Source organism: Phocoena sinus, chromosome 11 (genome assembly GCF_008692025.1).
Source record: "Phocoena sinus isolate mPhoSin1 chromosome 11, mPhoSin1.pri, whole genome shotgun sequence".
Classification (NCBI taxonomy): domain Eukaryota; kingdom Metazoa; phylum Chordata; class Mammalia; order Artiodactyla; family Phocoenidae; genus Phocoena; species Phocoena sinus.
Window position 1 is genome coordinate 73,929,462 of NC_045773.1, and position 27,894 is coordinate 73,957,355.

Genomic DNA, 27,894 nt, shown 5'->3' on the forward strand with positions numbered 1-27,894 from the left:
CAAGTTCCATCAGGTTTGAGTTTATTGGCTACACAATGAAGTTTATGTTGTCATAGAAATTAACCTTGATGGACAGGGATACGGCCAGGGGATCAAGAGAGCTGGGCAGCCTCGTGGTGTTGGCATGACTGAGATGTTAGGGTGCCTGGAACCCTCTCCAAGAAAAATCAAAGCTGGCTCTTTGCAGCAGCAAACGAGAGCAACAAGACACTCCCGAGGGATGGGGGCTGGGACGTGATTGTGAGCCATCCAGTTCCCATTCCCCCCCAACCCTCCCGGTGCCCCCCTGGTTCCAAAAAATCCTTCCTCGAGCCATGGAGGCAGGGTGGGGAGGCCTGAGGCTAATCTGCCCTTCTACAGTTCGTGGTTAGCTTTCGTAGGCTCTTGGCTGTTTGACAAAGTTGGATAATAATTCAATATTTCTTACTGAAATACTTGACCTTATTGTTAGTATTTGTGACAAGGGGAATTTAAAGGAGCTGCAAAAAATGCAAGCAAGTGTGGCTGAGAAAGGCCAGGGTATGCCACTGACTAGCGCAGAGTTTCTCTTTCTGACAACTATAAAATTTAGGTGAAAACAGGTCAACATTGATGTTGGCAAATGGGAAAGCCAGTTCTATTGTTAGCCAATGAGCTTCAGATATAAACGTAAGTCTGGTTCAATCAAAACCACGTTTGGTTTTAGACACTAGTGATGTGCTTTCTATTAAAAAAAAATAGCCTACTTATATAGACACACGAAGTAAAAATATTCTTCGGCCAAAAGGATTCTTTTCTAAGTATCACATCGACTGGTTGGAGTACAAGACCTTTTTCATTTTCTTTTTAAAATGTGTAGGGGACATGCTCCCAGCATCCTCTCTTCTCTTTATTTTGAACTGGCCAGGGCTGTTGAAGATGAAAATCATAGATTAAGAAAAAATTCTGCATTGCCTGACATGGGGACTTCCTGGAGACTGCTTGCTGGTGGCAGAGAAAGAAATGAAGTTATAGGAGCCAAACATATAGCCCAGCATCCGCCCCCCCCGATTTGGCCTGAGTTTATCATCACTTTTATGGGCCCCTCTTGGTAGTCTCATAAGACACGTTTGGGCCCACAGAGGAGGAACAAGAGAGAAGTTCAGTCCCTTGCCAAGTCCAGGTCATAGATAGGGTCAGTTAATTTTAGCCTACGGGGTAGCCTGCTGATTTCATTTTCTCTCTGTCCTGGGAGCCTCCAAAGCTCTTGTCCTGCTAGGACGTGAAACCATTGGATAATGTGGGTCCCGCTTCTTCCGCACAGCCTCCCATGAGCACCTCAGGGGACTGAGGCCCAGTCAGATGTGGGCTGGTTAATAGGATTCTAGAAGGACTTACTGTTTCTTGGAAGATCCATTTTTTTTTAAAGAAAAATTGAGGTGAAATTCACATGGCATTAAATTAACCATTTATTAAAGTGAACAATTCAGTAGCGTTTAGTACACTCTCCACGTTGTACGACCACTGCGTTCCTGTCACTCCCAAACAGACACCTTGCACCCATTAAGCCCTGACTCCCTGTTCCCACCTCTAGATTCTTTATTTATTAAATTTATTTATTTATTTTTGGCTGCGTTGGGTCTTCGCTGCTGCGCACGGCCTTTCTCTAGTTTCCGCGAGCGGGGGCTACTCTTCGTTGCGGTGCGCGGGCTTCTCTTTGCGGTGGCTTCTCTTGTTGCGGAGCACGGGCTCTAGGCGTGCGGACTCAGCAGTTGTGGCTCACGGGCTCTAGAGCGCAGGCTCAGTACTTGCGGCGCATGGGCTTAGCTGGTCCGCGGCGTGTGGGATCTTCACGGACCAGGGCTCGAACCCGTGTCCCCTGCACTGGCAGGCGGATTCTTAACCACTGTGCCACCAGAGAAGTCCCTCTAGATTCATTTTTGAATACAAGTTGGTTAACTGCCTTCCCGCAGAGTGTCGTTTTAGGGCTTCACGATTTTATTTTATTTTTTCTCCAACTTTATAGAGGTACGATTGACAAATAAAAGTTATACATATTTAGGTTGTACAATGTGATTTTTTTAAGATGTACAATGTGATGATTTAATATACACATACATTAGTTACTGCAGAATGAGCTTTAGCAAAATGAGAGAAAATATGAAGATAAATGACAACATAGAACCCAGGGAAAGGGGGTCCAATTCTTGAAAGGAATCCTTTCTTCCTTTCTGCCTGCGTGCCTTACTTATTTCCTTAAAAAAAAATTTTTTTTTAAATTGGAGTATAGTTCCTTTACAATGTTGTGTTAGTTTCTGTTGTACAACGAAGTGAATCAGCTATATGTACGCATATATCCCCTCCCTCTTGGACCTCCCTCCCACCCCCACATCCTACACATCTAGATCATCACAGAGCACCGAGCTGAGCTCCCTGTGCTATACAGCAGGTTCCCACTAGCTATCTATGGTAGTGTATATATGTCAATCCTAATCTCCCAATTCCTCCCACCCTCCCCTTCCCCCACTGCATCTACATGTCTGCTCTCCACATCTGAGTCTCTGTTCCTGCCCTGCAAATAGGTTCATCTGTATCATTTTTCTAGGTTCTGCATATATGTGTTAATATACAATATTTGTTTTCCTCTTTCTGACTTATTTCACTCTGTATGACAGACTCTAGGTCCATCCACATCTCTACAAATGACCCAATTTCTTTCCTTTTTATGGCTGAGTAATATTCCATTGTATATAGGAACCACATCTTCTTTATCCTTTCATCTGTCAATGGACGTTTAGGTTGCTTCCATGTCCTGGCTATTGTAAATAGTGCTGCAGTGAACAATGGGGTATGTGTCTTTTTGAATTATGGTTTTCTCAGGATATATGTCCAGCAGTGGGATTGCTGGGTCATATGGTAGTTCTATTTTTAGTTTTTTTAGGGAACCTCCATACTGTTCTCTGTAGTGGCTATAACAATTTACATTCCCACCAACAGTGTGAGGACTTCACGATTTTAAATAAGGCACGACTGTATTTCCAGAAAAGACTGAGAGGAGAGAGTAGTTGTTGTGGGGAGGGGTGGAGGCCCTGGGCTGGGATGGGGGGTGGTGGGGTGCAAGAGAGACAGCATCTGGAATCATGCGGTAACCCAGAACCAAAGACTTTCTGAACTAGAGGTGACCATCTGTTGGGATAGCTGCTCTTTCTGAGGCTGATTTTTGGTCTCCTGCTGAGGTGATGATCCCTTTAAAATTCTCAGCATTCCCACTCTCCCGCGTCCCCGTCCTGTCTAGGAGGCAGTATATTCCTTTAATTTGTGTTGGTCGGCATCCAAGTCTGGCACCAGGTAGTCCCCAGTCGAGAAGCCGGGAGGTAGTGCAGGCTCACCCAGGTCTAGGAAGGGAGCTCTCCCCGGGATGCTAACTGCAGGCCGTCTCCTTCAATACACATCATCCTGCTAGATAATCATTTTCAAATGGCAAACAATAATAAAAGCTTTCCTCTCTTTTGCTTCCAAGTGTCAACGTATCTACACAGGCTATAGATGTGAGAGAAAGAGAGAGAAAGAGAGAGAGAGAGAGAGAGAGAGAGAGAGAGAGAGAGAGTGTGTGTGTGTGTGTGTGTGTGTGAACTGTCTAAGAAAAAGAAATTTGGGGAGCATTCCAGTGTGTTGGAAAGGCTGAGAATCACCCTAGGTTGCTTTCCAAACACTCTACGGGTGGCTGACCTGGAGGGTGGATCAGAGATAGAAGAACTAAAGCATCAGGTGACTTTAATTTTTAATCCACATCTGGAGGGAGTCCTCCGGGTGTCTCCTGATTTGGGCCCCTTGTGAACCTAGGGCTAGTTTAAAGCTGGGAATGAGGCAGGAAGGGGGGAGGCCAGAGGCTAGATTTGTCTGCTGAAGATGTGTGATTATGACGCCTGCCTCGGGGTGCACGTGTGTTCTGGGGCTACACAGTCTCATGTCTCATTTTGACCCGTCTTCCTGGAGTATCTATTTTCCTTGAACTGGTTAGGGTAGGGTGAAGTTAAATAATCTAACTGGAAAGGCATTTCAAACATTTTTTATATTAAGATATGGATGAATAAAGTATGGAAGGCAATATAGAATTCATGGGAGTTGGAGAGATAAAACAGGACTCTGGAGAAATCTTCTACTTGTAATGGGTTGCTTTGGGCCAAACTCAGGCTGATGTCCCAGAGTTAAGGGTTTTGCTCTCTGCAGTCAGGTGGCTGCAGTAGAAATAAATGAGGAGTCCGGTGGGTGTTCAGGGCATTTTCCCAGAGGCCTGTGGAGTAGTTGGATCTTGTAGAATTTCCTCTCCCCACATCCTGTCCTTGCACTCATCCAACTCCATCCCCTCCTACAAACCTTCAGGTCCCCCTCCTCTATGAAGACTTCCTTACCATTCCGACCCAATTGCTCAATGACACCATTATGTCATCTGTACTGTGAGTTTGGTGCTCTAATCCTCTTATACTCTGTTTCGGCTAGCTATGTTTCTGCTTAACCAACGACACCATAATTTAGTGCTTTAGAACAACAGCTGTTTTATTGCCCATGATTCGGTGGGTCAGGAATGCAGGCAGGGCTCAGCCCGGGCAGTCTGTAGGACTACCTTGGGCTTCCTCACAGCATGGCGGTCCCAGGGTAGTCAGAATTCTTCCACAGCCCAGGCTTCTAAGAGGCACAGAAGTGGAAGCTGCACATCTTTTAAGGTCCACCTTGGAAGAGGAGATGGGCAAGGCCACTTCCAGTGTGTTCTGTCGGTCAAAGGCAGTCACAGAGGCCAGCCAAGAGTCAAGGGGAGGGGAAGTAGACCCACAAATCTTCATGGGAGGAGAGGCAAAGCCACACCCTCAGATATCACAGTTCTCAATGACCCCTCTCAGTGCCCATTGCAGTGGCACTTGGTCAGCATTTGGTGATTATCTCAGGATTCAGACATCAGTAACAGGTGTGTGAGAAGAGATCTCGGGCATGAGGCATCCTGCACAGTTTGAACCCTCTTCAGCAAAACCCAAGGATAAGTAACATCCTGGCAATGAAGAAGGTGTGTGTTTGTCAGAGAAAGAGGAGTCCCCAGTATTTTGTATAAACGGTCATTATACGCTTTGTTGAGTCTTGTGATGGACCGAGTGTATGCCAAATAACCTAGGGTTGGGGGATTCTTGTTAAGGGGAAGATAGAAGCTCACGCCACTTAACAGTTCTGCAGGGAAGAGCTGGGTGGCAGGATTCCTCCTAGACTTGCCCAGGCCACCTGGGGGGCAGTCAGGCTGGAACTGGCTGCCCTGGTTGTCACTCAGAGACTCAGCAAGGGTCCAAGAGCCACCCTTCCAGGAAAGCAGAGAAGGAGTCTATCGTTTCTTGCCACTTGAAGTAGCTGATGATAGCGCAAAGGAATGTAGTTAGAACCTTCCCTCTTAACTATGGAGGATTAGAACTGACCGAAGAGCCTCTGGGCACAAGGTGTGGGAACCACTGTGGGGCAGCGAGGGGAGGGAGCGTCCCCTGAGGGTGGCCCTGTTGATTCTAGAATTCCATCCCTCCACCTCCCAGCGGCTGAAACCTCCATCCCACTGGGCCTTGGTTTCCTCACAGGCAAAATGGGGACACTGGTTCTTAGGCTTTTGGTTTTGTTTTTTTTGAGGAGTAAATAAAATAATCTAGATGGAGGGCCTAGAGGGCCTAGCATGGTGCTTGCCACAGGGCAAGCACTTAATAAGTATTAACTGCTTTCTCTCCAACATGTTAGAAAACAGACCTTGGAAATCACTGAGTCCAATCTGTGGATAACCAAACTGAGGCCTGGGCTTGTTAACACGAGCTGCCCAAGGTTAAGCATCATATTGGTAACTTCCTCCTCTCAGCCCAGGGCTCTTCCTTCTGTTCCATAGATGTTTGAGTCCCTCTAAGGACACAAAGTATTCGAGTTGCAAGGACACATTGCCACTCAGAATGGCCACTTTTGGCCTTCATTCTCAAGGAGCGTGCTCCATAGGACCCCAAAAAACACGGGGGTGACCAGAAGAGAAAATGATAGCGAAACATAAGATAAAAAACCGTCTCCGCCACCAGCAAATTTCAACATGAAAATCTTTGAGTAAAGCCATCCACTGAATCACATTAGTAAGTCATTTTTCTGCTATTGATTTCTTTATTTAAAAAAATTATTTGAGGGCTTCCCTGGTGGTGCAGTGTTTGAGAGTCCGCCTGCCGATGCAGGGGACGCGGGTTCGTGCCCCGGTCCGGAAGATCCCACATGCCGCGGAGCGGCTGGGTCTGTGAGCCATGGCTGCTGGGCCTGCGCTTCCGGAGCCTGTGCTCCGCGGCAGGAGAGGCCACAGCGGTGAGAGGCCCGCGTACCGCAAAAAAAAAAAAAAATTATTTGACAGATCAGAGTCCAGAATTATACTAAAGCAAAAAAGAAATGTCTTCTTCTGCCTGCTTCCCCTCCGCCACCAATTCTACTCCAGACGACTCTTACGTAGGTCCGGCTTTGCCTCTTCTTCAATCAACAAGTCCCAGTGGGAACTGCGTAGGTCCCCCGTCCCACCCTATCCCTGACAGGCCATTCAGTCTGTGGAATTCAGTTTTCCAGACTCCTGGGTTCTATGAGACATGGTACTTGGGCCCTGTCATCTGTCACTGAACAATAAGTCACCCCAAAATATAGTGGTGCTGGAGGACGACGTTTAATTACTCTCACAGATTCTGTGGGTCAGGAATTGGAACAGGCTTGTCTCCACTGTAAACAAGTGGCCTCAGCTGGGAAGACTTGAAAGGCTGGGGGCATCTTCACTCGTGTGTCGGTGTGCCTGGATTGGGCTGGACAAAGGGTAGTCTGAGCCGGGACTGCCTCCTAGGGGCCCTCTGCATGGCCCTGCCCTGTGTGGTGCCTCAGGGTCGCTGGTGTTTCTCCTGTACTTGCTTGAGCTCTGAGAACAAGTGTCCCAGCCGTCCTGGGGGGAGCTGCGTGGCCTTTAATGCCGGAGCCCTCAGAATTCACACGGTGTCACTTTCACCATATCTATTGTCCAAGCGGTCACAAGCCCACCCACATTCAAGGAGAAGGGACGCTGTCTCTCAAGGGAGGAGTGTCAGAGGGCTGGCACTCGTGGGGTTAAACCGTCACGGAACCTACGGTGATTATGTTTTCTGAGCACTGAAAGCCCACCATTCTAACAAAGGATTTTGGTGCTGCTTCCAGGGGAGAAAGGCAATCTAAGAGATGAGACTTGGACATTTGAAGTCTGGGCTATTTTGAAGGGTTACAGAGACAATAATTAAAAATGGGACTACCTTGGGCAATCCGGAGGAAAGTATGGTTTTTAAGCAGTTTGCTGGAAATATTCATTTGCCACACTTGTGAAAAGTGGGGTCACCACCACCACCTGCTTTTTAGGGAATGAGACTGTCCCAGTGGACCCCCAGGCCCTCACAGGGATAAAACGGACTTTGCGTTTTTTCCACCGACAGCGGAGGAAATGGCAGCGCAGGGAACAGAGGGAGTTGTGGCTTCATTTTGAGGGGTGATGGGACCCCACCCTCTAGCCTCCCCCAACCTGTGTGTACACATACCCAGAAGGAACATCGTTTGTATTGAATCCAAAGAGGAGTCTTTGAAGCCCTCAGAGATCTTCAGAGCAAAGTGCTGGGTGAGGTCAGGGCACTCAGGAGGCGTGAATGGAGGGAGGGTGGGAGGCTGGGTGTGTGCCAGCCGGGCTGCTTTGAGGCTGGATGCAGCTAGAGGGATGCCCACTCATGGCCAGGCTGCCCAGCAGCCGTGTGGTCCAGGGCAAGAGACTTGATGTGCTGCCCCCCATCTCCTGTGTTCCCAGTGTGAAGGGAGAATTAGAGAGCTCACAGTTTGGTTTGTACAGGGCACTGTGTTAGGCACTTTGTATCATTTATCGGTTTCATTTACTCCTATGAAGCTTCTTTATGCCTCTGAAGTAGGCATTATGATTCCTATTTTATAGTTAAAAGACTGAAGCTCAGAGAGGTTAAATATCTTTTCTAAGGTCACACAGCACATAAGAAGGGATGCTGGAATTCCAAAGGGGTAGATTCTGTTTGCTTTTTCAAAATCAGCAAGGCCACAGGGCAAAGAAGCCATCCTCTCCTTTCCTTCTCTTCCCGTCTTCACTTCATTCCACACTTTTCCTTTACCTCCAAACCACAAGATTTCCATCACCAGGCGTCTTGATGCTTGCAAAACCTAATCCCTTTATGGTTAGGGCCAAGTAGGAGTTTTCTGCAAAACATATTTGAAGCAATGATGCTTTAGAGCCATGCTGTCTGATACAGGAGCCTCCAGCCACATGACTGTTTAAGTCTAAATAAAATTAATACAGTTAGTTTAAAATTTGACATGCAGTTCCCCAGTCACGCCAGCCGCATTTCAAATGCTCAGTAGCCTCGTGTGGCTAATAGCTACTGTATTAGATAGTGCAGGTATCGAATGTTTGCATTATTGTAGAAAGTTCTACTGGACAGTGCTGCTTTGGAGAATAAGTATAGAAAGCTTCACATTTTTATAACTAACACTATTGCTAGTTTTATTAATATTTTTAATGGTGCTCGACGTGTTTATTTTCTCCAGATCTTTCTCAGAGATAAAATAATAGACTATGTTTCTACAGTGCTTTACAGTTTACAAATAGCATGCGTACACTTGATCTTATTTAATGCAACAGATCTGCAAAGTATGGTAGGTAATGATTGTACAAGCAATGTAACAAAGGCTCAGAAAGGTTAAGCAACTTGGCCAAGCTTCTATAAACAGTAAATGGTCGCGCTAGGCCATCAACAGAAGTTCTCTTACGGTGCACTTTCCACAGGGAGAATCTGTGTATATGATGCCTGAAATGATCCTTAGGCAAAATTATTAAATCAAAAGTAATTTACCAGGCTTCCCTGGTGGTGCAGTGGTTGAGAGCCTGCCTGCCAATGCAGGGGACATGGGTTCGTGCCCCGGTCCGGGGAGATCCCACATGCCGCGGAGAGGCTGGGCCCGTGAGCCATGGCCGCTGAGCCTGCGCGTCCGGAGCCTGTGCTCCACAACGGGAGAGGCCACGGCATTGGGAGGCCCGTGTACCGCACACATACACACAAAAAAGTAATTTACCAGTGTCCTTGTAGGGGGAATTGTGCTTGCCCATTTTTCTTATTTAGACCATCAGATTTTTCATGAGGTCTTGCCACTAACAAATACCTTTGTTTTCTTTCCAAAGTTGTCAGCAGCTTTTATAATTATTTTGTTATAAGTACACAGTTTACACTGGTATATATTTATTAATTAGAAAATTACCTTTTCAGATCAGTTTATAGTGAGAATGATTATGCTTACTGTCACTTAGGCAAGCGGCGAATAAAAAAGAATCGATTAACAAAAAAAGTAGCTTTCCAGAACTAGGTGTGAGGGAAGATACATGGACAAGGTAACCAACAATATGTAGCCAGGCATGATATGTAACAAATTAATATATAAAAGAGCAGTTCCGTTTTTCACTCATTATTTATATAAAATACACGCCATCTGCTTTTCTAGACACTGCAGATTATAACAAGGGCAGATAAACAGTAACCCTATAATAAGACAAATGACATAATGTCAAGGTGTGCTAAGTGCTTTGCATAAACAAAAAACAAAGAAAGGGGATAGAGAATAATGGAGTAGGCAGGGATTTTGTTTCACGTAGGGTTGCCAGGAATGATCTTTCTGAAGAGGCCATACTTGAATAGAAACCTGAATAAAGTGAGCGAGTAAGCTATAACCCCTGGGGAAACTATTGCAAGCAACAGGAGCTATAAGTGCAAAGGCCCTGAGGCAGGCATATGCTTTGTTTTTCTTCTTTCACTCACACATAATCGATCTTTATCAGATTATATATTATTGTCTGTTTCTCTAGTTATAATGCCCATGCTTGGTTCTAGAAACAGTGGGGAGGCTCGTGAGCTTGGGGGGTAGTCAGAGAGCTGGGAAGTGGTAGGAGATGGAGCCAGGACCAGTTCATGGACTACCAGTCGTAGGCTGTGATGGACTTTGGATTTATTCTGAGATGACTGGGGAAGCTGGTGGTGATGGTGGATGGAGGGCATGAGCTACTTTAGGCGTTATTTTATTTTTAATCCAACTTTTAATTTGAACATTTTCAGATCTTTAGAAAAGTTGAAAGTCTTTTTAAAATAAATACTCTTCACCTAGCTTGTTCACTAATTAATATTTCACCACATTTACTCCTTTTTCTTTTTTTTCTCAACCATTTTAAAGTCAGTTGCAGACATCATGACACTTTACACCTAAATATTCATCATATATTCCAAAATACGATGATCCTACCCAGGAAATGTTGATATATATATCATATTATGTATGAGTACTTAAATATTAAAATATATTATTGAAATATATTACTATGTCACAAATAGTAATATATTACATTTCTCAAATTGTCCCAATGATATTCTTTACAGCTACTGAAAAAAAATTCTCGGGTTCAATCAAGGGTTTCATCTTGCATTAGCAGCCATGCCTCTGCTTCTCTTCTAATTTAGAATTGTCCTCTGTAAACAGCTCAGTGGGAGGTGTGTTTGAGAAGGGAGATTGGGGCCAGATGAGGGAGACTTTAGGCGCAAAGCTAGTGATTTGGGGCCAAAGGGAGCCATTGAAAGTTTGTGGCAGTGACCTGTTGAAAGCAGTATTTTAGGACGGTTCATCCAGCTGCTGGCTGCAGAATGGATTTACACTGAGAAAGCCCTCACGGTAGAAACGAGTAAGAAGGTGGCATTTGCTTTCATCCTCATCCTCTCTTAGCGCCACCCTCTCCTCCTTCCTTCCTCTGGTTTCCAAAGCAAAGGTGCTGTCTCTGACTCTCCTCCTCCACTCTGGCTTTACCTCTATCCTCTGTTTCTCTTCCTCTTGCGTCCTCCTTTCTGACTCCCCTCCACCACTCTTGCCTTCAGACACTTCACCTAAATTGTGGAGCGAGTGCAGGGGCACTTGGGGTCCTTGTCAGGAAGAGGAGGCTCCACGATACAGTGGGGGAGGGGCACACCTGGCCTGGATTTTCTCCAATTAGAACAGTTCTTTCCCAGAACTTGGAGGGTGAAAAGGCAAATCCCAAACACAGGGGTCTGCAGTTTTAACCCAGCTTCCTGCCTCTGCAAAGTCCTTCCTTCCTTTCCCCAACTGTTCCTGTAGCTCCTTCCTACAACCAGGAATCTAGAGAGTAAGAAAGCTTCAGACTTAGGGCTTCCCTGGTGGCGCAGTGGTTGGGAGTCCGCCTGCCGATGCAGGGGACGCGGGTTCGTGCCCCGGTCCGGGAAGATCCCACATGCCGCGGAGCGGCTGGGCCCGTGAGCCATGGCTGGTGAGCCTGCGCGTCCGGAGCCTGTGCTCTGCAATGGGAGAGGCCATGGCGGTGGGAGGCCCGCGTACCGCAAAAAAAAGAAAGAAAAAAGAAAGCTTCAGACTTAGATGCTGTCCTCCTCAGCATGGGCCCGTGGTCCTCCTGGGTCCTTGCCAGCCATGCCAGTGCTTCCAAGTATCAGTTTCCTTATGGGGTCAAGGGGTGCTGGCCACTGCATCTGAGGGCAGCCACTGCATTTGAGGGCAGGAGAGAAAGCCTGGCCTACAAGTGAGGTCCTAGGTAGGCACGGTGACCAGGACTTCCAGGAGAGCCCTTGCTTCTGTGGTCCGGTCCCCGGTCCCGAGAATTCATCCAGACTGGGAGTACAGCCCTCGTTGGTGGAGCGACAACACGGCTAATGAGTCTTGAGCAGGTGGGGCTTTGTGGGAGCCCCTCAAAGCCCACCATGTAAACTGGCTACTCACATGTTTCTCATTATGCTACCCGTCCTTCCAAAAGTTGGTAAATGTTTCACCACTCGCTCGCCAGAACAAAAACAAAAGCAAAAGCCCTTATGTGTAGCTTGCCGATTTCTGTGGTGTAAATACTCCCTCCTTGGCCAAGTTCAAACTACCAATGTGACGTCACTACAACCAGAACTGAGAAGTGATGGGCACCAGCTGACCCTCACCAGCTGCTGTGAACTGGCCCAGAGCACCTTTTCTTTCTGCCTCTGCAAAGTACCTGGGAACCTTTTCTTTAGGGCCTCTCTGGAGATCCTGGAGCCTCTTACCATGTTTGAGCACACATAGAAACCACAGATGAATCTTCTAGGCTACCCCTGGGAATGGCTTGTGCTTTGGGACTACGTTGCTGAAGTTGGAGGGCTTCCTGTTTTCAATTTGGAGATCCCACCTTAAGCTGTATCTGTTCATTGGAATGTGTGTGCTGATCGCCATCATAAATGGTTACTGGGTCTGCGGTCCTGAAGGGAGAGCCCTGGTTGTCAGCTTCAGCAATGTGATGAGAATTAGCTAAATACAAAGGTGAAGGAGAAAAGCTGGCTGATGGTCAAAATTCTCCTTCTTGGTGAAGGGCCACTAGCACAAATCATCTCCCTGAAAAAATGGGGGGGAATATTGGAGCGTGCACAGGCTTTGAAATTAGGCAGTTATGATTTAAATCTTTCCTGGACCTTGGGTAATCGTCACTCTCTTTGAGTTCAGTTCTTACATCTCCCGTGTAAGACCATGGTGCAGATCATGTGAGATAATGTACATAATGTATACAAGGTGCCTAGCACAGTGTCTGGCCCAGAATAGGTACTTCATTCTTGATACCCCCAATGTAAAGAGCAACGGCCGTGTATGTGCAAGGAAGCAACCCCTAAGTTATCCTCAACCAGGAACCTGAGAGGAACCAGACTGGAAAAGGTGGATTGAGGAAGGCCCGGCCTGACAGATGCTGGGAGGACAGAGGACTAGATGCAACCGAGCAGAGAGAACATGACAGTCATGAAGCCAGGGCCTTATTAGTCACCACTGCTCCAGCTGGTGGCCTTGCCTTCCTCCATAACTCAGTGGTGGCGTTAGTAGCATTAGACGGTTGATTTCTGAGGGGACATTGAGGAGGAAAATCCCCATAAGTTGCTTTGTTTGCCAAGCAAAATATAAATGAAGAGCCCTGCACATGGCACGGGTAATTAGCTGCGGATGCACTGGATGGAATTTCCTACGATCTTAGAGTCTAGAGAAGCTAATCGTGGTCTAGGCCCCCTCTTCGATGCTCTGGGACTGAAATGGAATTGCTATTGGAGCAGCTTGCTGGCTTAGAATGAAATATGACATTTCATAAGCCAAGCAAAACAGAAAGAGCAGACGAAGAACTAGAGAAAGCCAAAAGGGTAGGCAGGAAAACATCCCTTGAAACACGAGCCAGGGAGGGTTAGGTCTGAAAGGACAGAAAATCTGAGCCCCAGAGAGTCTGGATGTTCTGTTATGAGCCAATTAGTAACACAAGCAACGAGGCTGCCGACCTGGTGAGGGACACCCATGAATAATGGAAGCAGGTGCAGAAACAAAAGCACCTTTCCTCCCAGTGCATTCCTGCATGATCTAGTGTGTCTGGGACCAGATCTCAGGACACATCCCTGAGGTCACCCCTCCAGGCATGGCAGCCGGATGCTAACCACACACCCTGTTGAGTTCGGCATCCTGCTGGTTCCTATCACCTCCAAGTGCCTCTACTACAACCTGCTGATCCGGGAGCTTTGCTCCCTTGTAATGAAGGATGTGGACATGGTGTGGGATGGGCGGTGGAGCACAGGGAAACCGAATGTGTAGAACGATACCCTCTTCTTACCTCGGATGGACTGGCGAGTCCCTGAGTCCCAGCTGCAGACCAGTAATAAAGGAGAGCCAACGGGCTAAGAAGAAAGAAGAAAAGGCAGGCAGGGTGAGTTAGGGAATTCTCTGGTTCGATGTGGGAGGCTGAGTGAAGAGAGCTACATTCTCCATCAGCGTCCCGGGTTCTTGGTACTGCTCGGCCCTGGCTCGCCTTGCTAACTAGGGCAAGTCCCTCCACAGTCTTGAGGCTTTAGTTTCCATATTAATAAAATGGTGATGGTGGCAGCCCCATATGACTTCCAAGTTCCTATCTAGTCCCCTAATTCCCTTGTTTTACCAAGACCAGTGCTAAGGCTAGCTTCTGAGGAATGCAGGGGTGGGTTGGAGTCCAAACTGGGCAATTGGCTAATGTGGGTGGGATACACTGGCATCACCACCTCCATCATCCAGTGCTTGCCATTCTCTTGTTAGTTCCAATGGAGAAGGGCTCTAGTCTGGGACGGTCAGTACGTGGCGCTCACATTCTGTTGGCCACACCATATGCCAATGGCGTATGTTGCTAAATAAACCTTGGTTTCCCGCTTCATCTGGGTTACATGTCAGGATGCCCAACTGCATCAGAGGTGGCACTGAGATGAGTACCATGCCTGCACACGGTGGCCATCATTCTATATTTTGACCGGGCAAAAGGGACCTTGAGAAGAGTTTAGCTTGGGAAGGACTTCTGATCCTCAGAGACACCCAAAGATGGGTTTTCACACATGCTAAAAATTATCCTTCTCATGGGACGCTGACCCACTTATCAGCTAACTCCTTGCTCGTGAGGCCAGTCCATCCTGTTACAATGTTGCTTAGCTTGTAACATGGAAGTGATAATATTCCAGGGAAGTGCTTGGAAAGATACCAAGTGCTATGCAACTATGGGGTTATTAATACTGTTGCTATTATACGTTTTGATTGATGAGATTTTGATAAACGGAAAGGCTGCCCTCCTTCCCCCGCCCCAGCCACAGACCTGTTCCCAGAAGTACATCTCAGTCCGCACTCCAAAGACGCTTCTTGGAACCACATCTTAGTGCAGTTCATCCAATAAAAAGCTCCTTTGGCTCCAAGTGGGCGTGAACGTTCATCACAACATTTGCCATCAATAAAAAACCAATTCTTTCCATATGAAAAGCATTACTGCTGTCGAATGGTTATTGAGTGATGATACCTGAATGATGGGAATACAGGAACGGGGGAAATGTACAAAGGGAAACTTCACAGGGACGCCAAACTGTAAAGATAGAAACGCTGATATCAGAGGGAATTAGTTAAACTGAGCAGAGGACATTTGCCTTCGCCAAGTGGGAAGGATGAGGGGAGCAGGAGAGATGGGAGGTGGAGAGAAACAGGTAGACGTGAGAGAAGCAGTGCTGCCTGGCTGATGACTCACAGAGGAGGGTGACACACAGAAAATCACCGCGATAGCCCCCAGCTGTGTATGGCCAGCACTCTCAGTCCAGGAGTTTGCCAAAAATTATCTCCTGGAAAATTCTGCCCCGACAGCCATTGCCTTTATAATTAGAGCTCCCTTGGCCGCACAGGAGCCCTGGAGCTCGTCTGAGCCGCATCCATGCCTGGGGGGTGGCATCTGGGGCCAGAACACCAGACTAGCCACCTCCGTGGCCCCTGAGGAAGGTCAACCTCTCTCAGAAACCCAGCCTGGCTGTCCACCCGCCTTCCTGGCTGGGACCTCCTGCCGGCTCCTTAATGCGGCTCTTCCTTCTGCCACCTTCCCATCCATCTTCTGGTTCTGCCACAGATGTTTACATGCTGCCACTCAACCCTGTGGCCGTTCCTGGCTGACCAGAGGGAATGTGGGTCAGGGTGGTGGGCGAAGAATATGGCTCTGAAGGAGAGCTGTGGTTGAGCGTGGTTCTATCCGCTGCCTGGTGGGCCTGGGGCAAGTGGCTTATTAACTTTGCAGCCTCAGTTGCTTCATCTGTTAAATGGGAATGATCCCTCCCTCATGCAGAGGAGCAGATGAGATCAAATAGTGAATGTCCTGTGTAAAGAGCTATGCATTTGTGGGGTAGGGAGACCACAGTCCTGGTTTGCCTGGGACCGTTTAGGACTGTGGTCCTGTTGAAATCAGTAATGGGACCCCATTTCATTCACAGAAGTGTCCTGGTTTGGGTGATAAGTCATTATCACCCTGGGCATTGTAATTACTGACAGATGGAAATCTGGAGGGACTAAATGAGGCTGGGAACTCTCCCCAAAGACCCCCAGGTCCCTAGAATCCTTGTCCCTTCCTCCTCTGTTGCAGAGATGAACTTCATGTCTGTCAGTCCTGATTCATTTTCAAAATAAAAATTCTTCAGGTAGTCCGCTAAAAGAAATAACAACCCTGATTTAATTTCAGCAACAGCTTTGGAATGAAAAGACTACTAATTACTCCAATTAACCAAGCACATTAAGTGCGTGTGTTCAAACAAATATTAAAATACCGTCAGTCTTGGTCCTCAAGTCCCCGAAATGCTGGAATGTGTAAACATTTAGTGGAAGAAACTGTGACTTCAGAGAAAATACAAACATAGCAGCCTGTTTGTTTGCGCGACTGCCTACTTGTGGAGGAACAACCAAGAGATGCGGAAGGACACGAGGGTGTCCCCCCCACTTTATGTTTCCAATTATTGCCCAGAGAAGACAGAACAAAGAAGCTCCTATTTATAGCCAAAGTCTAAAGAGGCGGGAGGAAAAGAAGCTTAATCATGAGAAAACACACTCCACTATTGGCATTAATAAAATAAAATCAAACTGTAGTTTATCAGAAGAACCAGCTCTCTGCAGGGAAAAGAAATAACTCCTTCCACGTCCTGACTCCGTGCACAAGGTTGTCTGAAACCACTTTACTTACCAGTGATGAGAGCCAGGGCGGGCTTCAGCCTCTGGGGAACACTGGCTTTGGGGTGGGAGCCAGGTCTGGAGCAGTGAGGGCACCAAAACTTCAGCTCGTTCCTCTGTACCTGTGACCAGCGAGGCCCATGATGGCCATGCTTCTTTGAGTGCACTGCTAGCCCTTGGGTCGTTTCTTAGGGCTCAGACCTCTGGACATGCTATGAGGGAGCAGGGAACGAAGCTCAGGGACAGTGTTAGCTTCTCGGAAAGGATTCTGGTTAATAATGTCCAAATTGCCTCGAGGTTCAGAATCCCTTCTTGTTTTGGAATAGATAACATGGTGGCACCCTCCTTGGCATGCGAGAGCTGCTATCCCAACCCTAGGAGAGGGCACCTGCCTTGTATTATAGTTTGTGCTCTTTCCTTCCCTCCCTCGACCCCCTTTCCCCTCTCATTCGTTCACTCTTTCCCTTATTCATTATTTACTCAACAGATACTTTGAGTTTTTTAGAACTAAAATAATGTTTGACCTGTGCTCAATGCTGTGGTGAAGAATCACAGTTTCTTGCCTCAAACATCTTACGATCCCATTGCAGAGACAAGACTTCCCCTCCTGGTGTCTTTATTTTGATCACTGATAGCACACTTTACATAATAGCCTAGGCGTATATTTTCTGAATTCATGATGATTCCATTTCTTTCATTCCCGCTATTTCAGTCCTATTGATTCTACCCTTTATTTTTCCTGTCTCCTCTTCCCTTTACGTTTCTCCTGGCACTTCTCCAGAAATAGAAGGACTCTCTTTATCATCTCTTTTTAGACCACTAACTAAAAAAAATAAGTGTTAAATTAATACCTTGGCCAAACCTCTACCACCTGATTTCTATATCATTGTCCCATTTAACCCTTATAACAAACCTTTAGACGTCTGTTACTGCCATCCTTATTTACAGATGAGGAAACTCGGGCTCAGAGACACTCAGTGACTTTCTCAGGTCACACAAGTGAAGTTCTAGAAGGCCTGGGAACGGCCAGTTTGGATACCATTCTGGAGGCACCAGAAATGATGATAAATGTGCTTCCATTTTCAGGTAATTTGTTCCTTGCCTTTTGGGGCTTAGAGTCTCCTATCCAACCACGGGATAACATGGCTCTAGGAGGAACCTGGTCTAGGGCATGGAGAGCGGACCTGCCCGTCCCATGCCAGGACCTGTTATGCCAGGTAGTGTCCTCTCCTTTTCGACAATTTATCTGGAATTCCAAGATCCTTCCAGATCCTCCAGTGTTGTGGGCTGGGATTAGGGGAGCTTTCAGGAGAATAGCAAATGAGCATTTTTTTTTCCCCATTCTCATCCAATTGGCTTGTGTTTTGGAGGCCCTGAAGGCTACAGTAGTGTTTGGTCCTCTGTTATGCCAAATTATTTCCAGGAAAGATATCAAGGAGGGGTTTACAGTACAACTGGGGGTCACTGCAAACACTCCAAAATGTCCAATAAGTAAATCTTTGGCTCTCCAAATAGAGAGTCTGAAGCTGGCTTAGGGTAGAAGTGACTCCTGCAGGGGCAGACTAGAACAAGCATTGTCAGCATCATTCATTAAATAATTTTTGCCTCTTCCTTCATCTTCAAGAAGTCAGTTGCTCTCACTACCCCTGACCTGCAGAAACAAGAACAGTCAACAAAGACCATCACTTCTTTCCTTTTAGATTTTTCCTTTCTTTCCATGCCACATTGATCACACTCATCCAGACAATCATTTTAGTTGTTCCAACTTATTTCTCTGATTCTAGCTTTTGTCTCCCGATCTCTCAATCCATCTTCTAGTCTATTCCCCGAATAATAACCCATTCTCAAGTCCCCCGACTCAAAATTCTACAGTACCCCATTGCCTATTTTTGAGTTTTTTTTAAATCACAAAAATAACACTTACTGTCCCAAATTCAAATAATACAAACAGAAGTGTATAAAAGAAAATATCTCCTATCTATCTATCATCATCATCTATCTTTCTATCATCAAACCAAAGGATTGGTCTTTTGAGATTCTTTCTTTTAGTCTTTTTTAATTTTAAAATATTTATCCTTATAATTCATGCAAATGTTAAACAAAAATTTATTCAAATAATAATGGAAAAAATCTTATAATGGAAAACAGCAGTCTCCTGTCCCATGCTTCACACTAGCAAGCCCTTTTAAATCAAAGTCAAATGCTAAGCTTTTATATCCCTGTGTGACATGGTACTGCTTGCATCACCTTCTCAAACTTATTTCAGCCCTCCCTCAACTTGGACCAACTACTCCTTCCAGGTCAGTCTCTAGTCTGATAGTCTTTGTCTTTCAACTAGAGAGTTTAGTCCATTGAAATCATTTGTAATAATTGAACTCTTGGTATTCATTTCTATCATCTTATGTTGCACTTTCTAGTAATATTTTTCCTGTTTTTTCTGTATTTCTTTTTCTTTTTTCTCCTTTGCTTCCTTGTTTTGAATTGATTGGTTTCATTCACCACCCCCCAGTTTCATTTTTCTCCATATTCCAGTTCTTTCAGAGGTTATCCTGGACATTTCAATATGGATATTTAACATAATAAAGTCGAAAATTAATATATTTAAGCTCTTTCCAGAAGATAAAAGAAGCAAAGAACTCTTGAGTTCTAATTGCTCTCCTCCAATTTTACACCCAGTTGTCCAGAATTTTTATTCTCTCTTAATTTAAAAAAACCCATAAATTAGACATTATTGCTGTTTTATACCATCAATGCTTATTAAGATTTTGCCACATTTCAACCCTTTACTTTGCTAACTGAATTGCGTGCATTTTAGACCTACACTCTAGGATCGATTTCCTTCTTTCTAAAATGCATTTCCTTTAGAAGTTCCTACAGTGAGAATGTTCTGGTAGTAAATTCTTTCAGTTTGTGATGCTTTGAAAATTTTTGCTCCTCCCCCCACCTTTGGGAAATAGCTTCCCTTGTTTAGAATTCTAAATTGTTGGTTATTTGATACGAATTGGTTGATATTAACGCATCTAATTTTCCCGGCTGTTCTTAAGAATTCAGCTGTCAGCTTGTCATTCTCTTCCAGATTATCTGCTTCTTCTCTCTGATTGCTTTAAGATCTTCTGTTTGTTTTTGTTTTTGTGTTCATTGTGATATGTGTAAGAATGGATTTCTTTTTATTTATCCTGCTTGGGATTCTCTGGGCTTTCTTAATCCATGCACTGGCACCTTTCCATTAATTCTGGAGAATTCTCAGTCGTTATCTCTTTTAATATTGCTTTTTCCCATTCTCTTTATTGTTTCCTATAGAATAGCCTTGCACTATTCTCTAAGTTTCTTAAACATTTTCATATTTCCCATTGCTTTTTTTCCCTCTACTACTAGAGTATGTGTAATCTCTTCAGTATTTTAGCTCACCTATTTTCTGTTTTAGCCCAGTCATTAAAATTCTAATTTTATTGATCACATTTTTCATTTCTAGAATTTCTATCTCATCTTTTATCAAATCTGGCCAGATAGGATAGTCTCTTTTTTCCTTTGCTATACTTTCAATCTCCTTTCATATTTTTGAACATGTTAATCATACTAATTTTATATTCTGTGTTTGATTAGTTTCAGTATCTGTGGTCTCTGAAGGTCTGGTTCTAGAGTTCCTTTTTCCAGCTGACTCTCAGTGTGGCTTTTTTCCTTGTGTGTTTAGTGACAAAAAAAAAAGAGAAAAGGTCCTTTTCCTTGTAACTTAACGTGTAGGAATTCATTGAGGCCCCATTTAAGGGTATTTTCTTCCACAGAAAATTGGAATTTGCTTCTGTCAGGTGCCTGAGGGTATCACCAAGTTGAAACCAGTTTAAACTAACATTTCAACGTTTTCTTCCAGCCGCAGTGGTTGTGTATATTCAGGCCCCAAACTCATGAAAGTCCAGGTCTGTAATTAGAAATAAGGGGCGGGGGATTTTTTTCTTTTTCTTACTCTGCTCCACACAGAGCTGAGGACAAGTGGTCACAGATCTCCACCTTCCTGTTCTGTGGGATCAGGGTTTCACCAGTTCACTTACTGAGAGGGTTCCCTTCAGTATTCTTGGTCTCTGCTCTGACCTTTCACTCAGCTTGGGCTTCAGGGTTTGTCCCTCATATGTGGGAAATGCTAACTCCAGCATCTAATGACTCCTTTGGATTTGGGCTTTCTGGACATTTCTGCAACACAAAGAATTACTTCACTTTCTAGCCAAATCTGTCATGCATTAAAAAGAAAGATTTTATATTTTATGTAGTGCTCTCAGGAATTCCCTGAAAGTCTAGTTGACCCTATTGTCAAAAGTAGAAGACTTTACTTCTCTGTGTCAGACGATCACTTCTGTGAGCTTTAGTTTGTTTCATTCGTAAGGTAGCATAATAGCTATATCATTAAGCTTTTTGTGAAGATTAAATAAGATACTGGATATAAATGTCTACAGTGTCGAAGTTTAATAAATGATGGTGATCACTATTACATTTAATAAATGATCGTAATCACTACTATTCTACTACAAGTGCTACAGCAAAAACTACTAAGAACACAAAAGGGCCTGTTATTCCATGGAGAAGCAAAGAATTAGATAGAAGAAAAACAGGTAAAACTTTAGCTTTCTAAATATGTCTCTCATGTATATGATGTGTGAGAGCTGGTTTTTTTTTTTTTTTTTTTTTAACACCACCCTGAAGTAGCAAATCACAGAGCTCCCTGTAGGACTTGGGCCCTGTCCCGTGAGCTATACCTTTGATAGGGGTATGTGTGTGGGCTTGAGGTGAGGTTCAGTCAATAACCAATGTCAGAGTCCACAGTGGAAACACTTCCGCTCCGTGCAGCATGGGTGGGCAAGCTGAAAGAACACCATTATTGGAAGAAAGGTGCTACACATATACAACGAGGTGTTATATTTATTATTTCTATTTTGAATTATCCATTGAAGAAAGAAGACATGGCAAGAATTTTTAATGAGGCCCAGGGTCAAACTGGGTTCAGAGGACCGAAGGGAAATGTGGCAGTGTTCTGACTGGGATGGCTATGACCTTGGGCAGGTCAAGTAACCTCTCAGCCTCATTCCCCTTGTGTGTGAAGCAGAATCGTGGGGCTGTAGTTTTAGGGAACGTTGACATCTCAAATACTATGATTCTTATCTCTCCCAACCCACACCCGCTGGGGCCCCTAGTTCACTGACTTCTAAGACCCACCATCACAGCTTTGCCAAAGAACACTGTGTATCCAGCACTATCTACCCAGAGTTCCCCTTTCTCTAACATGAGAGACAGAAATCAGAGCCACAGTAGACACACAGTCCTTCATGGGGCTTTGGTCTCTCCCACTTTATGAGATGCTCATTTATCTCAGATGTGTGGTTGGAACGTGAGGAACTCCAGCCAGGGGCCCCCATTGCCATCTAAGGAAGGAAGCAGTTGGACCCAATAGCCTGTGAGTGAGGTGAGCCACGTGCAAAAGTAGGCCACACCTAGAGACGGTTTGTAGTTGTGTTTCTAAGAAGACTTGAAAACCTGTTTGATCCTGCCAAGGGGATGGGGCCGTATCCCTCAGCCTGGGAGGCAACTCCAGGGAAAGAAACCACAGTCGTGGTGCATGACCTCTTAGAAGAAGGGGATGGCTGACGGGCAGTGGTCTCTTTGGGGTCTGAAAAATGGGTGGAGTTTACAGATGAGGAAATTGAAGCTTGGCTAGTCAAGTAAGTGTTTGCCTCCAAAGCCTGTGGGTGCTTTCAACTCTAGCTTATACTGTTACCCTCCAGAGCTGCCAAGTGGCTCTGAGTTCTGGTGAGTTTGGTGGAAGATAGTCGGGCTGTTTGAGCACTAGCTCTGACTTTACTGATGACCCCGGTTTCTGGTCTACAAAGCTCTCGGTGTGGCGTGGTGGTTGCTTTGGCTTTGGTCTCAGATGGGCCTGAGTCCAAATTGTCCTCTGCCAGCTACTGGCCATGTGATGTGAGGCAAGCCACCTAATTTCCCTGGGCCCCAATTTCTTCATCTAGGCATGGAATGTTACAGAAGAGTGCACGCAGAAATCCCTCAGCGTGCTGCCGCCAGTGCTAGCTAGCCTGCAATCGAAGGTATTTATTATTACGGAGAGGAAGCAAAGAGGACCTGGCTGGGAAAGAGAGGTCATTGGAGCAGGAAGACGGAGATGGAAGTAGAGTTCTTTCTGTTTCTTGGTAACTTTGGTGAAAGTATCAGAGGAGGCCTGGGAGAGCTATTTCCTCCTTTCTAGTAAACACCTCTGGTGAGCAAACCGTCCCACCCCGAGGGCCCCTGGAATGAGTCTCTGGCACTTCGTGTTGGTGGAGACATGGCCTCCTGAGGCACGTGGCCAACCCTGCTGGCTGTTCCCTAACCCGCCTGTGAGGCTGCTGTGGCATTTTAGGAAGTGAATTCCCTCACACGGCAGCCAGAAGCGGGTGGAACACCCAGAAGCATAGGCGGTGATGACGTGAGTGTGAGCCAGGCAGGGGGCACAGAGGAGGAGCCAGAGTGTGGCCTGGGTCTGCAGGGAGGAGGGGGCAGGAACTCCTGGGGTTGGCCTGGACTTAGCTGAGATTCAGCCCTCTCCAGCCTGGGCACTGGTGGCACCGTCCTTCCCCTGACCCTCAAAGATCACTTCCGCCGCGAAGTGTCCATTCTGACCTTGAAGAGGACTCTGTCCATCCAACACGGCCTCTCTCCCATATCCACCCTCCCCACTCCACCACTCCCCCTTCCTTCAACTCATGGCATCACCCTCATTTGCCTGTTTACTTGGTTTTGTGGTTTTTAACTTAGATGTGGTCAGAGAGAGGCGGGGTCAGAGGACAGGCTCTCCAATCCACTCTTCCACCTCTCCAGACAGACAAACGTATCCTGCTCGGGCTCAAAGACCCGACATGGTACTGCTGGCCCAGCAGATGGGGAAGTTCTGATTCAGTTTCTCTGGGGTAGGGCCTAAGTATTGGTATTTGTTAAAAGCTCCCAGGTGATTGAGAGCCGCTGGTCCAGTTATGGAAAGAACTGGGACGACTAACTGCACGTAGAGGGCAAATCACTGGGAAAAGTTGGGCCCGGCCCTAGTAAGAAGTAGCATTCCTTATTCCTGCATAAATATTAGCTAAGGATGGTCTGATAATCTAGAGCCCTTTGACAAGCCTTTCAAAAGCTACTTACCAACATTTCACGGATGTAGACAAAGAGTATCTGTTTGTCCAGCTCGTGTGACTCCTGCCAAAATGGTGCTTGTTCTCAGCAAACCCCTGAGAGAACTAGGACATTATGATACCCATGAAAAGATTCAGCCCAGGGCTTCCCTGGTGGCGCAGTGGTTGAGAGTCCGCCTGCTGATGCAGGGGACACGGGTTCGTGCCCCGGTCCGGGAAGATCCCACATGCCACGGAGCAGCTGGGCCCGTGAGCCATGGCCGCTGAGCCTGTGCGTCCAGAGCCTGTGCTCTGCAACAGGAGAGGCCACAACGGTGAGAGGCCTGCGTACCACAAAAAAAACAAAAACAAAAATAAAAACAAAAACAAAAGATTCAGCCCAGGTAGTGGTGGTGGTAACAGGGACCGGGCAAGACTGGAAACCTCGGGTGCTCAGATCATTCCAGAGTTCTCCAGATCTTATTAAACTGGTAGGGGTGCCCTAAGAATAATGAGCTCCACCCAGTGGGGTCTGCTGGATACTAGAGGCCATTCGATCTACCAGGATAGCTGGGAGGGTATAAAGAGAAAAAGGGCTCTGTCGGTGCTGCTTCTTGCCCACAGATTTATAGCAGAGAGGACAGGCTTAGAGCCTCAGTGAGACTGCAGGGGATTTTTTAAGGGAAGGATGGGTTTCTTGGTGGGCATGTGTATGTGGTGAGGTTGATAGTCAGAGTGGTGGTGCTGGGGTGTCAAGAAATGCCAGGTGCACGCAGCAGGCCTGCAGGGGTCTCAGCTGTGAAGAGCATGGGACTCGCTGATGGGTGACACAGATAGAGACGACTCCCCTGCCCCGCCCTACCCCCTCCCAGGCTCTTAGACCTCAGGTGCAGACTCAACTCCGTAGTTTGTGGCACGGTGATCTGTAAGAGGCTCCTCTGTGTTTTACTAACTTTTCCCCTTCCCCAGCAAGGTGGCCCACATTCAAGATTCATGGCCCACCGGCAGTAACCAACTAGAAAAGATGATAGAAAATGAGATCCCATTCACAGTAGCAGCTAAACCCACCACAAATCTGGGGATCAACCTAACAGAAGACTGCTCAAAACCTTTTTGGGAAATTTTAATAACTCTTTTAAAGAATGTAAAAATTAAAGGATGATATTATAGCAGAATATCTTTAATGTAAATGAAAACACATACACTCCATTTTAAAAAAGGATAGAGACACACTCAAGGACTTCTGGTAAATAAGTGGATGCCCCTAGGCGGGGGGCGGGATGCAGCGGGAGGGGGGTGGGGGGATAAAATAGGGGATGACAGACCTAGACACATATACATTGTTTCATAACACTTAAACCTATTTCCTCAGCAAATGATAGCTGCTCTCTTGAATACTCAGACAAAACAGGCGAAGTCGGCATATCGTCAGCATCATTATGCATGTCCATTTTTTGTAAACTACCAGATTTTAGACTTCCTTGAGGGCATGGATTATTTCCATGGCACTTAATGTAGAGCCTTGCATATAAAAGGTGCTCAATATATATTTTTGTAGAAGTCCCATTAAAAGTCATATTTAGGTCTTCCCTGGTGGCGCAGTGGTTGAGAGTCCGCCTGCCGATGCAGGGGATACAGGTTCGTGCCCCAGTCCGGGAAGATCCCACGTGCCGCGGAGCGGCTGGGCCCGTGAGCCATGGCCGCTGAGCCTGCGAGTCTGGAGCCTGTGCTCTGCAACGGGAGAGGCCACAACAGTGAGAGGCCCGCATACCGCAAAAAAAAAAAAAAAAAAAAAAAAGTCATATTTAAACATTATAGAATATAATGTCTTGAAAACTTGGAACATGTGCATTACAGAGAAAATTTAGAAGATGCTTATTATGAAAATTTAGGAAGTGCCAATAAGTCAAAAGTGTGTTAAACCCATCCAGAATATCACTATTTATGGATAACCAATGTGAACATTTTGGGTATGTGATTCCAGTTTTCAAGTAGGGTATTTTTTTTATGGTCGCTGGATGACTTTTAAATTTTTTCCTCTAGTAGTTTGGCCATTTTGTAGTTTGAATGACAAAGCATCTAGAAATGAATTCAATTTACAACATATTCACTCTGCGAGACTGAGTTCAGAGTGTACGCCATGGGAACCACCAGCCCGAGGGCTAGTCTGCAGGCAGCTCTGAAGGAGGAGGAAGGGGCTGGCCAGACTTAGCGTGGGTGTGCGTGGTTGACGAAGGGAAGTGGTGCAGAGGGCAGCAAGCTTGATCTGTGAAAAGCCAGGTGTAAATATCAGTGGGTCACACGATCTCTGTCACAACGACCCAACTGCGCTGTTCTACCGTGAAAGCTGCCATAGACGGTATGTGAGATGAACAGATGAACGCGGCTGTGTCCCAATAAAACTTGATTTATGGACATCCATGTCCGTAAATCTGAATCCATTCTGAATTTCACACAGTTTTCAGAGGGAAAATACTAGAGGCAGGTGAGAGCTCAGCAAACTGAAAGAACTGACAGAAGGTGGTCACAGACCACTGAGTGGGAGCCGGAGGTGAGGGCTGTGGCTGCAGAGGCTTCAGCCGCTGGAAGCTTGGCTCCAGGTGCCACCAAAGGGGTTGAAGGTGTGGCGCCAGATCAGCTGGAAGGAACGTAGAAGTGGGTTCATTCTGGGATGGCACTGAGGTCTGAACCATGGCTCAAAGTGCTTTGGTCCAGAAAGTCTGCTTTCAGATTCTTCTGTACTCTCTCAAGAAGACAAAGCACCCAGGGAAACAATGTCCCACCTTGGGAACACCCAAGATTTAATACAACTAATGACTTGGGGTTGGATGGGAGCCGTGTACGTCAATCACTGCACAAGGAGGACGGATGGGCTGTGGGTCCCTGAGAAGTGAGCCTGGGGTATGTCTTTGCCGCTCTTCTCCTTATGACACTCTGCTACACACCTGCCATTTCCTCCTCTTGGGTCCATGGCTACTGTGTTTCCATCAGTCTCACTCACCTCATCCCCGGGTCCCTGATTCAAAAATCAAATCGCATCCTCCACACGGCCTGTTACCTTCCTGATCAGTCTCGTCCTGCTTTAAATGCTACATGGAAACCTTCAACCTAGAGGCTCACTATTTCCTTAGTTATTTCCTCCTTGCCTTCCCTCACCTCCTTGCTACCCCAGGTGGCAAGTCTATACAATGACCTGGGCGAAACCAGGGTCAGATTACGTTTATTCTCATTTCATCCTATTCCACTGAAATTCAACATGTACCTCGATGGAACATGACACATCACAAAACCTAAGTGGGGTTGTTTTTCTACCCCAAGTTCCTGATCTCAGCCCGGTTCCTTGCACCTTTTCCCAGATTTCCTGGACCTGCATGGTGTTTTGGTGCAAATGCCTGCCTATTTAACTCCGGTGCTCTTCCCAATGCAAGAGAGCTCTCGACATTTGGAGTGTGAGATTGGATTCCTCACCCAGGGGAGGTATGAAGAAGCGATCTCAGAGGCATGGTCTGCACCTTGCAAACTTGCTTAGAATTTTAAGCCAGCGTTTTCAAAGCGGACTTGGTTTGCTGGCCTCAATTATGAAACAATTAATACACAGCACATAAAACTGTCCAGTCTGTTTGTTCTTGCTGTCATATCATCAGTAATGATGGCAGGAACTGACCTAATAAAGCAGCCCAAGTGTCTGTGTACACAGAGAAAGAGAGGAAGAACGGGGGCAAGGGAGAGAGCACGCCTCACTAATATAACTCACATTTCTCTGAGAACACGTCTCTTCCTAATGCTTTTCTCATGAATAGTTCAGGTCTTTCCAGAAAAAAAAAGGAAAAAAAAATCTATATGAAATTTAAGCCCCGTTTCTCATTTCATTGAAAAACCTTTCAGAAAAGCCATTTTTCATACTTAAGACTTTTTCAAATCTTTCCTAACCAGTTACACTCCGTATTGTATCTTTCAGAGCTGGCAGCCATCCAGCGACAATCCTTAAAAATCCCTTTACAGTTTTCAAGGAAAATACAAGCTCTCATTTACCACTGGATGGAGTCAGAAAATAAAAGCTTAATGCCTTGACAGGCCTGGATATTTTTTTGAGGCCTAAGTCTGATTTATGTTGGTAGCCAGCAAACCAGGCTGGTGAAATATTTGTTGCTGCTCCCAGGGATATGGAAAAATGAAGTGTGAAGTTCTGGGGAGAGCAAGC

At 46.0% G+C, this 27,894-nt stretch overlaps 1 protein-coding gene across 1 annotated transcript in view; it reads left to right on the forward strand.

Moving 5' to 3' along the window:
* The first annotated feature begins 13,500 nt into the window (after positions 1–13,500).
* LOC116762167 (POU domain, class 6, transcription factor 2-like) overlaps positions 13,501–27,894 on the forward strand; it is a 76,936-nt gene continuing 62,542 nt past the window's right edge. The window contains exon 1 of the mRNA XM_032648918.1: positions 13,501–13,620. Coding sequence (XP_032504809.1) covers positions 13,501–13,620 — 120 coding nt within the window. The remainder of the gene's footprint in view (positions 13,621–27,894) is intronic.